The following is a 16,273-nucleotide window of genomic DNA, read 5'->3' as shown; positions in this document are numbered from 1 at the left end:
TTTAATAAATTCCCATCAAATTTTAAGGAAATTAGATCCCAAAAACCCATCAAATTTGTGATTTTAATAAATTCCCATCAAATTTTAAGGAAATTAGATCCCAAAAACCCATCAGAAAAACTTCCAAAAAATAGCCGATTTTATTTTACCAAATTCTAACAAAAAAACTCGGAAGACATCTCCAAATAATTTTGATAAGACGGGTAACGGGCCCTCTTAACTCGTGTCTACTAGCGAGCTCCGAGATTGTTCTCAGAGTAGAAGAGATTCCACCTCTTGATATTTTCTACAGTCCTGAACACCCTGTCATCATTAGTCAACAAAAGAAGAAAAGAAGAATGAAACATTCTCATGAACTTCTTCCCAGAAGCTTCCCATTAGATGTGGTATGGAAAGACTATCAAGCTAATTCTTCTGATGATTTAGCTAAGCTATCACAATATGCAGGAGCCTATGCTATGACCACCATTTTCAAAGCTATTGAGGTTCAACAACTAGTTAAAGAGAAAGATGAAAAAATCTTGTAGTTAGAACAAACACTACTTAATTCAAGACATGATATTGAGAAGGAATGGAAACTCAAGTTGTCAAAGTTACAAACTGAGTTTAATCAATTGAAAGTTCAAAAGGAAGTTGATATTCAGAGCCGAAATGCACAGATTGACCAGCTTCAACTTAAAATAACTCAGATACAGAAGGACACTGATATTGAAGGATTCAGAAAAGAAGTCGAAGAGATCAATTCTCTCCTCGCCCAAAAACAAGTGAACTTATATAAGAAATTGAAGATCATCAATGACCTCTACAAAAAAAATGACTCATTGACTGATCAAATGTGTGAATTAAGAACATACTAAGAAGATATTAACACAAGGATATTCTTTTCAACTATTGGGATATTAAATTAAAGCAGACTGAAGAAGCAATCTACAGAGCAAGAGACCTAGCAAGGTAGGTTACCAAAACTGTTAGATAAAGTCTAGCAGATGCTAATCTTATTACTGAATGCCCAGGAGAATGTCTGCCAGATACTTAAACACTCATATAGTATTGGCATAAAAAATGTAAGGAAAAAGAAGATAGCCAAGAAATTATCTAAATTAAATCTTGAATATCACCAACAGTTCTTGGTAAAGACCCATGTTTAATGGTTAGTTCTTCATAGCCTTGTTAATGCAAATGAATACATGCTCCCGCCTCTTTTAGATGCATTTTTTACGGGATAGATGCGGATCAAGCCAGCTCATCCCCCAGAATTGAAGTCGGTGGAGGCTATTTACAGGTTACAAGAGAAAATGGAAGAGTAGTCAGCTTCCCATCTTTAGTTTCTTGTTAAAACTGAAGCTATTTTTGTCTTTTTTGTTTCCTATTTTTAGGAGTGTTTCTTTTAACCTCCTCAGTGAAATATGCATTTTCTATTTTGATAGTAAAAAAATTATTTATAAATACCCTCTCATGTGTTTAGAGAAAGGCTTCATAATTTTTGTAAGAAGACTCAAGGAACTTGCACTTCTATATTTCTTTGATAATTTTAATAGAAAGAATGGGCTAGTGATTGTCTTCTTCCATGAGCAGAGAACTGAGATATGTGGTAGTATTATCTTTGTATTAATGATATGTTTTATGTTTAAAAGTGAGTGAAATTTTATTGTTGTTTTATTATATGCAATATCACAACTAAATTAAGCATTGTTTCACCATTGAAAAGTGTATTAATTGTTATCTTTAGTTTTACATAAGAAATGGTATAATTTTTCATGTGATATGTGATTAAAAATTAAATTGATTAACTATTTAATCAATTTAATTATCTTTAATTCGTTTTAACTCTTTTAAATGTTTGATGATCTATATTGTCTTTCATTTATAAATAAATCTTTATAAAATCGTATATGCAAAGTCAATTATATCCCGGGAATTAGATAGATAGATATAGATTTATTTATTTGCATTCATATTTATTCTATCAAATCTCTTTCACCCCATTTATATCACACCTCAAACTCCATCATATATTTTAACGGGAAACTGGTCCCTATATCCCTAGTCAGAACCACTATCCCAAACAGAAAAGGAATGGTATTCAAGTTCCCGACCAGGTGGTCTCCCCGATGTTGAGTCAAGGATATTTCGAGCCTTCAACAAGTTGATATAGTGTTACCGAAAGAGAGTTGTAGAAGTCGCCTACAACTAGTACTCATGGGATTGGATGGTAGATCCATAAAGTAACATGAATGGGAAGAGGAAGTTGTGAAAGAATAGCCAGATGTGGACTAGTAGACCACTTCTGATGAAGAGAAGGATGGCATGACTATTGGTTCAACATGATGTTTTGTAAAACGGAAGTGACGAAGAATATGGTTGATGCCCTATAAAGAATGAGGTTCCATGATGAAGAAGATGAAGTTCATGACATGATGTAGAAAGAGGAGCCGTATAAGCAGTTCCCATGTAAGAGGAACTTGGGTGTATTCCTCTTATAGGAATGATTATATCCTCACTAGTTGAGAGGGAGAGATAGACACATCATTATTTTCTTCATGTCATGAAGAGGGAATGGAGGATTGGGTAATCATATGAATTCTAATACTCTTTAAGGATGTGGTCGGGCATCCAATAGGTAAGAGTAGTCGAAGAGGAAATTTCTTGAGGATTTGTTATTCCAAGACAAGAATAGTCCTAAAAGGGCATACCTTATGAACATCCGGATGTGGTATGTGCCTTAAGAGACAATGATGATGTTGTCTATAAGTCAATGTCTCACCAACATTATGCTCTGATATTGTGGTGATATAGAGTTGTTAGTCAAGGCCTTGCTATGTGACAATGTTGGTTGGTATGATGAGATGCAACGAGATAACCTAAAATAATAGCTTATGAGATGGCTTACTAATCTGACTCTTCTCATGAGAATTCTTTAGTATGAGAATGTCCAAGTACCGTGTATGGATTATGAATACCTCCCTAGTTAAGAAGGAGTGTTGAATTGTGTAACTAGGTTCGGTATTCATAATGTTTAATGTAATTATGATTTTATGAAAAGAGAAATTTTATTATTATTATTATTATTATTATTTTGAAGCATGTGTTTCATGCTCAAAGTGATTTTATTTATATTTCAAGCACCGATTGAGTGCTTCTAGAGCTTAGTCATAAATTCCAGCAGTCAATTGAGTCATTTTGATATGTAATATCCCTTTGGGAATCTTGTATTATGTAAAAGAAATTTATTTGATTCATAAAATATCCTCTAAGACCAGTCAACCTTTCTGCAACAAGTCGACCTACATGAAAAATTAAGTCAGTCTCTGTTGGGTGTAGGAATTACACTTAAGCAAACTCCTCAACACTAAATTTGTCAACCTAGGAGATCTATAGACTTAGAGACGAAGCACAGGCAATGCCAGAGATGGTATGAATCTTCCTAATATAAATCCCTACTTTCTTTAAAGGAAATATTGCAGAATCAAATTAAAAAGAGAAAAAGGCAACTTGAACCATCAAAATAATCTAAGACTGGAACAAGGAAGAATGCATTTGCAAGAGGGAATTAAAGATAAAGGGCAATCACTCTAGCTAATTATTGTTTAACTACTGAGTGTGTGTTTTTCTTTAGCAGAGACACTTAGCAATCTCATCATATGGGCCCTTAAACCTGCTCCTTTAGAGATTTCCTTCTTGCACTAATATGTCCTCTACTATCACAGTCTGCTTGCACTAGTGCAGGAACAGAGTTTTATACAGAAGGTATAAATAGTGTGTTTACTAAAGGATTTTTTCTTCCTGCAAGGGCTTGAACTTTTCCAAGTTCAAAGCACTCAGATCCCGTGGCAAGAAACTAGTTCTTGCACTGGATCATAGCTTCTTGGACTGTGCATTTAATTCTTAAAATGAGTGCTTAATTATTACAAGTGCTATTATATTGTTAAATCAAATTGCACACACTAAAAGTGAATTTTTCTGATCTTAACAAAGTGCATGAATAAAGAAACAATAAATATACATTTATCCTGTTATAAGCATTTAATGAAAGAAAGAAGATTGCGGGAAGTAGACTAAGAAGGCTTGCTGCATCACAACAACGTGCATTGGTGCAGGTTCATTTCTCCTGCTTGGACCAGGCAAGGAAACCCAATCAAACAGAATTGCAGAAAAGGGGACATCACACGAACATGCACTTGTGCAGGGTTATTTCTCCTTCTTGGACCAGGCGGAGGAAAACCAATTTGAAATCAAGTGCAGGAAAGGGAATTTATCTACTTCACACAACGGATCCGCTTTCACTCAGACAGGAATGCATGTGCTTAAAATTAAATCACACTTGACAATGTAAACACAAATTACAGGAAAACAGGAAATGGGGTAAACATGTTGGGTTGGCTGGGCCCTAGCCAACCAGCGCGTTTCCCCTTTAAATAAAAACGTTGCTCAGTACCTTAATCAATTCATCAGCTCAAATACAGAAATGCAATTTGTGAAACATGAGGCAGAGCTCCCTTTTATTAATTCACTGAGGCAAGTACATACATTAATACATCGTCCAGCCTAGATTCGGGTGATAACAAAATACAACAACCTGTTACCGCCTCTCTGGTTGTGTCTCTGTTCTCTTATACTATCAAAAACTCCCCCTAGTCCTATTTACATTCTACATTATATAGATCTTTGGCCAAAGGCCAAAATAGATCATTCAACCGATTACATAACCAAACGCATAATTTAGCTTTTCGCCTTCAAAATTAGACAGTTAGCAAAACTGGCCGTAGCCAATATCCAGCTTTCGTCCTTCACAAATTCGATCTCGGCTGCTTTTCGATCGATCTTGTTGTCGTGGTTGAAGCTGCTCAAAACGAGGTGGTGATCAAGGAGGTTTGGATCTGCTACAAGGATTTGTTGTGTTGGCAACGGTGCAAGATCTAATCCTGCACTAGGATCAACAGTCACGGTAAGTACTCTAACTACCAAATAAACATTGGAGATATCGATAAGTTACAAAGAGTGATTAAAAGTAAGAAATCATGTAATAAAAATTAATGCTAAGTTAAATTAAAAGTATGAAAAATAAAGTTTATACGAAATATGTCACCATGTTTGGACTGGTGCAAGATGAGGGTGTATAAAAGAGGTAAAACAGTGGTAAATGGTTATGATTTAGGAAGGGGAAAATGGCAAAAAGAGAGCAAATTAGGGGGCTAACATTCTCATGGAGGTAATTCGAACCCCTGGAAAGCCTATAAATAAGAAGAACTCGACCTCATTTGGAGCACACATCCAACACATATGAAGAAGCAAGAGAATAAGCTCAATCTTAAAAGGAAGAAGTCCTAATGCAAGGGAAGTTCAAGAAGGAAGCTAGAACCAAATTTTTTGGGTCTCTCTCTCTCTCTCTCCCCTGTCCAACAAAATTCTGAATCTGTTAGGTCAAAGTTGTTGGAGGAATTGTTGAGATCAAAGTTGCTGGATAGATTGGTGAGATTAAAGTTGCTGGAAACGTTGTTCGGGTCGAAGTTTTTGGGGTCAAAGTTGTTGGAAAAGTTGCTAAGGTAGAAGTTTCTAGAAAAGTTGTTGGGGTCGAAGTTTTTGGGGTCAAATTTGTTGGAAAAGTTGCTAAGGTAGAAGTTTCTAGAAAAGTTGTTGGGGTCGAAGTTGTTGGAAAAGTTGTTGGGGTTGAAGTTGCTAGAAAAATTGTTGGGGACGAAGTTGCTAGAAGGTCAAAGTTTGTTGTTGTAAGATGTGTAAGGAAAGATCATCAAAAGAAGGTTGAATTGGCCTTGGAGGGGTCCTTGTCAAGGGTCATAGGTCTTGGAATTCATCGTTTTAACCTTCTATAAGAAGAGACTAACTCTTGTGGCTTTTCCTCTCAAGATGATAGGTTTTGGCCCTAGTTAGCAACCTACATTTTCTGTCCTCTTGTCTCATTTTTATTCATTTTTTGGTAGTTGTTTGATGATAGAGAACACAATCATAATGAAGTAAAAGAAGAAGTTAATAACAAGTACCTGAAGCTAAGTAAAAAGAACATCACAAGAAGTTATCAAAGTAAGAGAAATCACCTAATTTAGTTGCCCCTAGATTTCTTAATAGATTCAAGCATGAGTGCCTATAATGACCTTGATAAAATGAGTGAAGAATAATGAGCAGGTTAGAAGGGGTTCAATATGCTTGAAAATTCCCAACCATCCTTGCCAATTTGTTTTTTTGTTGCAAAATTAATTTTTGGAATTATCCTCCATTCCCCTTATTGAATTAACAAGCCAATCAATGAATATAGTTGGTGGAAGGAATAACTTCCACAATTATTCTAGGAATGGGTTGAGTACCTAGAGGATGTGATTTTTATGGTCAAATTACCCTCTAAAATATTCACCCTTTGACTTGGAAGTTGCACCCTCACTTGAAGGGTGAGTTGAATGGGAAAAGATGGAGATCCATCGATTCATTCAATAATGTAGAGAACACCCATGTGTGTGTGGGAAGGAGCATAGAGAATAATGTCATATTCACGGGAATGGGATAAAAGATAAGGGTTGAATGTGTAAGTGTGGAGAAGGTGTTTATTTTAGGAAGAAAAATCCAAAGAGAGGAGAGATGCATAAGAGGGTGATAGTAGTAGAGTTTTCTATTTGAGAAAGAGCCAAAAGAGTGTGGGTAAATGGTGACCAATTCAACCAAAGAGGAAGAATAGTTTAAATCCCTCAATTCGTTGCCTAATTCAGCATGGAGGAACTCTCAAAATAATTTTTGAGTGTGGCTTACTCACTATACGAGCATGATAAGCTCAAGGGAGGTAAGCCACCAAGGGACTATCTAGTAGTAAAGGGACTTACTCATGTGTTATACAAGCCGATATAAGAGAACTTAGAAACCATGAAATCTTATAGAGAGTAGAGAATAGGTTCCCTACTAAAATTATACTTTAGGGAGTGTGTTAATTGCCTAAAATCACTGAGAGTTTCCTAAAATTTTCTCATGTGGTATCATCATTTGGCCAAATGTAGAAATATAGAGTGCATATGAGCCTATGGTTGGGTGGAAAATTTCTCACCCTTAATCAATATATTAAGGAACTTACATTTAGATAAGTTATTCCCACCACGTATTAAATTTTATAGCCATGTTTCAATAATGAAATTTTCATGCATTGAGGGGAAATGCATTATTGGCTAAAAGGTTCTTTTCTTCTTGGGTATAAGGATAGTTTTCCTTGCTTCATATATGATGATAGATATGTTAAAGAATTTATTGAGGGGAAATTATCCACTACTTGAGTTTTTTAATGATTTTATTGAGGTATAATTCATTTGTCTTATCTAATAGTAAAGCCTAGGTTGTAAGCCTGGTAAAATAAGGTTGCAAGAATGCATACTAAACAAAAGTTGCAATTGAGTTAGTCCTAGTTTAAACCTAAACCACTTGATCCATGTTTACAAAACCTGTAACTGCTAGGAATGATCCATGTTTTCCTTCCTATTCCTACCATTTATATGCTTTTGTTGGCATGCTAAACTTATTTATCTCCTTGATTTTATGCCGCTATTTGAATGGGCATGCTTGTTCAAATTATAAAGTTTCATGGTTAAAGAAAAAAGTGCATGAGTAAGATGGAAGAGAAAGAAACTATACACTTCCAATGTGTCAAGAGTTAGTCCTATTTCTATTCATTTTATAGTCCATTGATGTTATTATTTTTCCTAGGAACCTAAGATAGAATAAAAGGTATTAAGAAATATTCAACCCTAGCATAATTCATGAAGGAATTGAGTAAGTGTAACTCTTTTGGTACTCCTTGAAACTAGTAGAAGAATGTTCCCTAGTGTGCTTAAATTTACCTTATAAATGATGGATTATAATAAGGAATCATAATAGAATTATGTTTTCATCTTGATGGTTTTTCATGGGAGTTATGCTTAAGACTAAGCGTTGTTAGATATGAAAGGAATTTTAGTTATAAATTGTGAGTTAAATTGTAATGGTACCCATTAATAACCTTAACCTAGGACCCTAGTATGAATCTCGTAATAAAGCAAGTGGTGACTTATATCGGTTATATCTCTATTCATGGTTGTATAAAAGTCCATGGGAGCCTTAGAGAATTGTTTCTCCTTTAGTGAAAACACTAGGTGCTTGCAAGAAAACACTAGGAAACTTGTGGAGATTTGCATCCAAGGAAAACTTTATTCTTTGTTTATTGCACAAAGCAAAAATTCATGTGATACAATGGATATTGCAAAAATAAAAACTTCATGTGATGCAATGCATATTGCATAAAGAAAAAGTCTTGTCATAGAGGAAAGGGTAATAAGGATTTAAAAAATGTTAGGACAACAAAAGAAGGTAAAGGGAGATTGGTTTATCACACAAAATAAAAGTTTCATGTGATGCAACATATTACATGAAGAAAAAATTCATGTGATACGCAACACAGAAGCAAGTTTTCATGGTGTGAAATAAGAGAAGGATTAGTTATAATGATGAAGAAAGAGTTTGGAGGTGCTATGTATCATGTCAAAAAAATATTTTTTGTGTTACATAACATGGATGAAAATTTTTGGAGTTCTAATAAAGAAGCGAAGTTTAAGGGATAGACATGAGAAAGAAAGTTTCTCATGGTGTGATGTATCACACCACAAACTTTTGTGTATGATACACCACACTATGAAGTTTTAAAAGTTGCAATAGACAGATGGAGAAAAGAAGCATAGGAAAGGAAGTGTAAGCAAAGAAGGAATACAATGAAAGAAGATGATAAATAAATGAAGGCAAGAAGACTCAGAGGAATGAAGGCATTTTTCATGGTAGATAAATTTTTAGGAGTGTGATAAAGTGTGAGAAAGTTATATTTCTAATGATGTGTAATGAGAAATCAAAATATCCAATGATGTGATAAAAGAAAGATATATCTTTGTCATGAGGAGGAAAATATTCCAAGTTGCAATATGTTACACCATAAAATTTTATGGATTGACACATTGGGTTAGAAAATATTTTCATGTGTGTGATATGCCTCAAAAATTGTGAAGCTTAGAGTTGTTTGTACAATATTTTCATGTAATCAATAATGGTGATGACACAAAATAGAAGAGAAAGCCTCAAAAAAACTTTAAAGAAACATAACCTTATGCTCGAGGCTTATAATTAGGCAAGAGTATAGTCATTGGAAGGTTGTTAATGAGCAAGAGGTCTTAGTGAAATTAGAAATGACTATGGAAGTCTTCTTAAGAAGAAAAATATTTAATACCCCACCTCCTATATGCTACTTAATGGTTTGGGTATGTGACATATATGCTTTTGAATTTTTATAATTAATAAGTTACCTAAACCCTAAATTGGTTCATTTTTTTTCACCAAATTTGTACTTGTTTATAACTTAATTAAATGGTCAAAGTTAATTGTTGTTGTGACTTGTTTATGGCTATAATTTTTATCATTTATACAAGTTTTATAGCCACCAAAATTAATTTTCATATTTTCATTAACGATGGATAATTTTGCATTACATAATAACTTGACTCACCCCCTAAATCAACCTTAAAGTATATAAAATACAAATATGGATTTTACTTTGAGTAACCACCTAATCCATAACGTGTTTGCTATATTTGATCGATGGTAAATTAGGTAGCTAGATAGGAAACCTTGGACTTGATTATTTGTTTCCTTAGGAACCCAAAGTACTACTAGGGAATCCTTCCTTGTGTAGGATTTGTCCTTCATTACAATGGTGAAAATTGTTGTCTATATTATACTGGCAACACTTCTTGTTCCACTAGTCTTTGTGCCTCATGAAAGCTTTGCAATAAGGAACAATTTTTGTGATAACACCAACCATTAGTGATATCAACAAGAAACTTGAAACTTTTCTCTGATGACAATGATGAAGGTTTGAAGGAAGTGAGAATTGAATTGCTAAAGGGATTAGTAGATGTTTATGAATTATCTTACAAATTACTCTAGCTATTGTTGTGCAAGTTCACTTGAGTTTTCTAAGTGTTTTGATGGTCATGATAGGCAATTTTGTGTAGGCACTAACTTTGATGAAAATATCATCTTGGTTTACATAATGTTTTAATTGAGCTATGGATGGCCTTTTATTGAATTTGGGGGTCCTACTGTGAACTTTTCTAACTTTTTATTATTGAAATAATGGTTTGACAATGTGCAAACATCAATGACAACTTGAACAAAAGTGAGGAAACTAGTCATTACAAAACTAAAGTAGAGCATCACAAAGAACATATCTTGAGTATTTTTTTTTGAATTGGCTTTAACCTTAGGTAGGATTACAATCTTATTTATTTTTCCAACCTAGCTTATATATAATCATATCTCCCTATAACTGATAAAATGCTCACAATGTAAGACCAATTGGAGTGACATCTCCATCAATTTCATCTAACCTATTGTACCATATTTTATAAAGACTATAATAACATTAACCTCTCTAGAGTGATCATGTTCAAATATATATTATTTTGACTTTATAATATATTAGTTACTACCTTTACTATAGAGTTAGTTTTTGTTTTTTTTTATGTTTGTAGATTTCATTTTTCAATTGTTTTCATGTTAAATTGTGTAGTGATATAAATCATATATTTATAATTTTGTTAGCAATAAATCTAACCTTTTGCCGGTGTAGAGTTTGCCTTTTATTTTGTTTGATTCTAAACTATATATCGGTAGATATTTTTTATTACGCCATACTAATAGCGGATTTAACTTTTGTAATTGTAGATCTCAGGTTTTATTTTTGTTTTTGTAATATACTATGTTTTCGTATAACTTTTTTATTTCAGACAATAAAATGACTATTGAACTCAACTCATCTTTATCTGTGTGTTAAAAGTTTTTAGGATTTGTTTATGTTGATTTCTCCAGTATGGCTGGTTAGTTGGTACATGTGGTTAGAATGAAAAATCTAAACTTTGGAGGTGACACTAGTTTTGCCAGAGGGATTTTTAGCCATTTTTGTAGAAGTCAAATAGATGTATGGGTTGTTATATTGTACTTGGGTTTCAAATTTCACTAATCTTTTGATTCTCACTTTTTTATAATGGTTTTTTTCATGTCAACTAAGTGTTAGAGCAGTAATCACATTTTGTGTATTAATTATATTAAGATTGTATTTTTATATTTATTTGACTGGTCTATGCATCCCAACACATGCTTTGAACTAAGTTGTTCATTTATTCTTTCTTGGAACCACTCATGTTTTTGTGTTATCAAATAAATTTCTTTCTATATATATTTTAGGTTTTTTAGCTAAAAATATCATAGTTTTCTGCATATGTTATTGTGCTCCTTGGACTATCAAGTTTTGTAAACAATGTTTGGATGAACTTTAGTTGGTTGTAAGCATTGGAGAAATAAGTTGTCCAATTTGTAAGGGTTGTGTTTATGTTTGAAGAATAAGTACTAATCTATTCTAAGTATGCATTTTACTTCTTTGAAATTTTGGTGCTTTTTGTTCAAAATTTTCTACATGTAGTTGATCTTCAATCTTATGTTTTCTCTTATCAATTGTGGTTGGCAATGGACTAAATCACTAACATTGATTTGAATACAGTGCAAAGAATTTATTGCTTGACTAACCAAATTCATCCCCAACTTATCACATCCTTTCCTTTTTAGGCTTACCATGTGTGCTTCCTATCCTTTGCTTTTCTAAGCTTCCCATGTGTGCTAACTGTATCATTGATTCAAAGAAATCTTTTTGTCAAAAGCAACTATTGCTTTCCCCTCGTCTCCTTCTACTTGAAAGGTCATGAAAAGAAATATTAAATTTCATGTGAAATTATCACAAAACATCTGAAAGCACTAATATTTTCTTTTGTTTCAATAAAATGCTAGATTGATGTAAGCTGTAATTTATATCTATAGCAACACTGTAATTGCTTTTTTGCTATGATGAAAGATCAAATTGATTTAACGGATGAACAGAACTATATTCCGGAACTAAAAATTACACTAAAATTTGTGTTACAGGGCCATACATAGAGTTCACATCAACCGTGCGACTGACCGTTTCCTGTATCAAAGCCCAAACCCTGACCCTGGAGGCCTAACCTCCTGACCCTCTGAGAACAAATATGTATTACGTTACAACCACAGAGAACATAAATTCTCTGGTAACGGGGAAGATATTTAGACGGGGGACAGAAAAATTCATTAACAGATGGTACAGGTATTGGGATTATAGTCCTCTGTAACAACAGTATATGGGTAAGGCGGGTAGCTGCTTGGATTCAGATACACTACTTGTGGAGGATCCGGCTTTTTCGCCTCTTTCTTCTCTTCTTTCTTCGCAGCTTCTGGCTTTTTCTCTTCTTTGGCAGGACCCACACTCAGCAGCTCTGTGTATCCAAAACCAAATTTTCTCAGTTTTACCGTGAGAAATACAGGATCTGCTTCCCCGATGACAGTTATCTTCTTCTCCTTCATATCCACTGTAACAGACTCTACCCCTGCAATCAAATATGTTATCACTACTCAGAAAACCAAATTCATTGTAACCAGAAGGTTTGAGGCACAATGTTTGTTGAGATTTACCTTCAACCCCTGCAATCGCCTTCATAGCCTTTCTCTTGCTTTTTTCGTCCTCAATCACCAATTTCAGCACCATTTTCTGCAAATACAACATAGGCAAGGTCATTATTTTTTCAGAAAGTGGGTATAATAATTCAGAACATACAGAATCTCAAAACCGTTGATTCTGGTTGAACAGAGCAAAGGGTAGCCTCATACCTTCATACTTGACATCCTTCCAAAACTATCTCTGTGATCTGTATTGAACCGAAGAAGCAGAATCGAGTGTCTTGTATTTTTTTCTTAATCCCCAGAGCTATACTCTCAGTCGACCGCCTTGTCAGGGGGATTGGATATATACCATATATATAGTGTGTTACCTTGCCTCTTCGTGGAAACTTCCGACCTCTGGGCCGCTTTCCAATTCATTCTCAGGCCGCGTTATTTTTACAAAAAGCCAAGAATGTGAGTAACAGTGGCAAGACTTTGACGGAGTTGTTGGTCTTAATACGTTATGACTCACCATTTTTCTAATGTGGCGCACGCCATAATCGCGCCATGAGAGTTCCATAGACGACGCAGTCGATGACAGCACGAGGTGGATTGGTACTTCCACTGAGGATGTGGGGTTATTACAAGGTAGCCCAACAATGACCAGGAGGTCATTGAATTTATGAAGACTTTAATGGACCCACAATCAATCAATCAATCTAGTTTAAAAAAAATGGAAATTTTGTCAAAATTATATGGCTGAAATTTTTTTTTTGTCAAAATTATATGGCTGAAATTTTTGAAAAATTTGGATTATAGTTGTAAAATTTCAAGATTTTGGGTGTTTGAAGAATCTTTTTTATGGGGCTGAATTTATTTTCGCTATCAAAAAAATTTAAACATTCTCACATTATGATTTTTTGAAATTTTTTTTGGAGTTGTGTTTAGTGTGTTTTTTGGACTTTGGATAAGGAAAAAATTGAGGTGAAATCTTGATTTGTATTATTTAAACTGGTTTTTTTTATTTTATATGGATTCAACACCCTCAAAAACCCCTAAGACATTTAGATTGTACAAAGATTACTTATCAAATTTGTGATTCCAATAAATTTTTGTAAAATTATACAAAAATTAAATAAAAAAACCTATAAAAAAATTTAAAAAATAACGAATTTTATTTTACCAAATTCGAGAAAAAAAAATCTACGGTTCAGCCAATTTTTCTTATTTTCGTGGTCGGTGTTTTAACATGTATCAAGATGTGTACTCGAAAGACATCCCCAAATAATTTTGATAAGACGGGTCACGGGCCTCTTCACTTTTGCAGAGGGCCATTTATGTTGGAGCATGCTTGGAATTTAAAATGTGAGAACATTTTTTTTTTAATTATTATGTCATTATATTTGTTTTTTTAATTATTATGTTATTATTTTAGCAGGGACATATAGTGACGAGTAAGGTATCTTAGGTTCGGCTGTAGGTAAATATTTTGTTTAATTTTCCACCTTTATATAAAATTTTGGTTTTGCCATTTCCGATGTAGTTGATGTCTCACCTTTCCCTGGATTGGGCTACGGGCTCCATGGTGTGAGGTTAGTTGGTATTGTTGTATTAAGTTGGTCTTCTAATTAGTATTGGTTTTGTGTTTTACATTGTTTATTAAGGTAACTAATATTTTTGAGCTATTATTAATATATTGGGGATAATATATGCCAAATTTTGGACTTTGCATTTGCTTAAAACTAAGGCAATCAATATTTCTGGAGTTATAGCTTCATTAATGCACTAGGGCAGTGTATGTCACCCATTAGATTTTGTACTTGGTTAAATCTAATAGCTGACACATACTGCCCCAGTGCATTAATAAAACTATAGCTACACAAATATTGATAGGTTTAAATCCAATGGTTGGCATATATTGCCCCAATGCATTAATGGATCTATAACTACACAAACATTGATAGCCTAAATCCAATGGTTGACATATACTACCCCAGTGCATTAATGGAGCCATAGCTCCACAAATATTGATAGTTGTCTATCTTTGCTAAACCATCGAGGATAGTGTGGGATGATCATTTCTATGAGCTCCATTGGGCAGTATTGTTGCTAAAACCGGTTCAATGCATCGACAGTATTAGAGCCTCCTTGTAGTAGCATTTCTGGAGATCTTATGATGTCTCAAGGCGAGGTTTGCAATTCGAATTTCTAGGCCACCTTAGAGCCTTGCTTGAAGGATGAAGATAAGCTACACCTAGTAGGGGATAGAGATGAGAAGTCTTTGTGCGGAGAATGCATTAAGATCTCCATCATGCTTGTTTCCATGGTCTCTGCCTCAGTTGTAGTCCTAGTCCCTGAAGCTCTGCTTGTTCTTCTTTCATATCTTCATAGCCATTTTCTCCTCTTGTCCACCAAGATGTTTGTTTATACTCTTAGGGTATTGGAATACGTCGAGGGAATTTGGAAAAAGTTTCAAATCTTAGGAAGTGAGGTTCATTTGGTCTTATCTATTAGAATTATAATTGGCCTTATCATCTTAGCCCTAAGGTTCCTTAGTCTTTTCAATCAGAGGAACCCAATGATCCCAAATAAGCCAACTGTTTTTGTTGCTGTAGAATTTATTCATAATGTCAAAGCCCAAACCCTAAGTGAGTTGGGAAGCAGTGAACATGTTTCTGTAGAGAAGATGTGCCCCTATTATGAGAAACAAGGCCTTCCTTCGAGCCCTTTAGAGGATAGCCCCATGCCTTGGAAGCCTATTTCCAACCCTAAAGTTAGCCTCATTTTCAAGTATTCTTCAGCAAAGATGAGTACTTTAGAGAAAAATGTGAACCATGTGCAGTCCTTTTTAATAAGAGATGACACTATGGAGAGGCTTGCGAGAAGATCTCAAAGAAGAAGCATGATGTCCACTATGATATGAAACATAGTTTCCCAAGAGATTTATGTCGGTTCTTCTCCATTAGGGAATTTTATGATAGATGAATGAGAGGCTTCTACAGGGGAGAAGAAAGTACGGGTAAGTACTATGTCATTAAGAAGGTCTAGCTAAATTTGAAATCAATCATTATCTCCACTTTCAGTTCGTCAAATGCTCATTTCATCAAGGGGATAATCACGCCACCATTATATATTTGAAATTCATGCCACCATTATATATTTGTCTACCAATTCAGTTTTTCTTCATCATCCGTATGCACATTTTCTTGTGAATGAAGATATGTATAACAGAGTTAGAGAATCGAAATTCTCATCTCTTGGATAGAAATTTTGTACTATTTTAAATTGGTAATTAATTTTGGGTGTTTGTAGCCAAGCAACAAGAAGGAATATGGATGTATGCTCTATTTTTTCACTTGGAATTTAATTTTCTCATCATTCAATTTTGTGTTATTTGTAGGCTGAGAAATTCTTACCCAATGGATTTTACAATCTTTGCACCCTCATCTTTGAGAGTTATCGAAGCCCTCCATCTGTGGTTTATCTCTTTCATATTTTTTTCTATAGAGAATCATTTATAGCTTTGAAGCTTTCATCATTGATGAAGCCCTAGACCTTTTGTTGCAGATTTTATATGCTCGAATCATTGGAGATCTTAAAAAAATATCTTAATTTTGAGGAGGGTTTACAAAGTACCTCTTACGTTGTCCTTTAGGACTTCCTTTTAATCTTGCTTCCATGAACAATTACATATCTGTAAAAAACAAACCTCCAAGGTCCTCAAAGAGAGTAGACTTCAAATTTTCTGCTTTGAAGA

The 16,273-nt window shown here is 34.2% G+C and overlaps 1 protein-coding gene across 2 annotated transcripts; it reads right to left on the bottom strand.

The window, feature by feature from the left end:
* Positions 1-11,891: 11,891 nt before the first annotated feature.
* Positions 11,892-12,897, bottom strand: LOC149177288 (heavy metal-associated isoprenylated plant protein 39-like). Of its 2 annotated transcripts, XM_089420067.1 has the most exons (3): positions 12,745-12,897; positions 12,550-12,625; positions 11,892-12,464 (listed from the first exon to the last, which is right to left on the bottom strand). In XM_089420067.1, the coding sequence occupies exons 1-3, from the start codon at positions 12,757-12,759 to the stop codon at positions 12,169-12,171; spliced, it is 387 nt and encodes a 128-aa protein (XP_089276193.1). In that variant the 5' UTR covers positions 12,760-12,897; the 3' UTR covers positions 11,892-12,168. The 2 variants fall into 2 exon arrangements, with proteins under 2 accessions (XP_089276193.1, XP_089276192.1); XM_089420066.1 differs by lacking the exon at positions 12,745-12,897 and having other exon boundaries at positions 12,550-12,652.
* Between the last annotated feature and the right edge of the window lie 3,376 nt (positions 12,898-16,273).

The sequence above is a fragment of the Pinus tabuliformis genome, chromosome 4_1 (assembly GCF_031772625.1).
Source record: "Pinus tabuliformis cultivar Carrire ecotype Pingquan chromosome 4_1, CPIR1, whole genome shotgun sequence".
Taxonomy (NCBI): Eukaryota; Viridiplantae; Streptophyta; class Pinopsida; order Pinales; family Pinaceae; genus Pinus; species Pinus tabuliformis.
The sequence above is the reverse complement of the archived record's forward strand: the minus strand, read 5'-3'. Positions and strand labels throughout refer to the sequence as shown.

Excerpts from the sequence above, each read along its gene's own strand:
- LOC149177288 (XM_089420066.1), bottom strand. The coding sequence starts at position 12,652 with ATGACCTTGCCTATGTTGTATTTGCAGAAAATGGTGCTGAAATTGGTG. Across the intron at positions 12,465-12,549 it reads GGCGATTGCAGGGGTTGAAG|GGGTAGAGTCTGTTACAGTG; the intron begins GTAAATCTCAAC and ends ATTTGATTGCAG.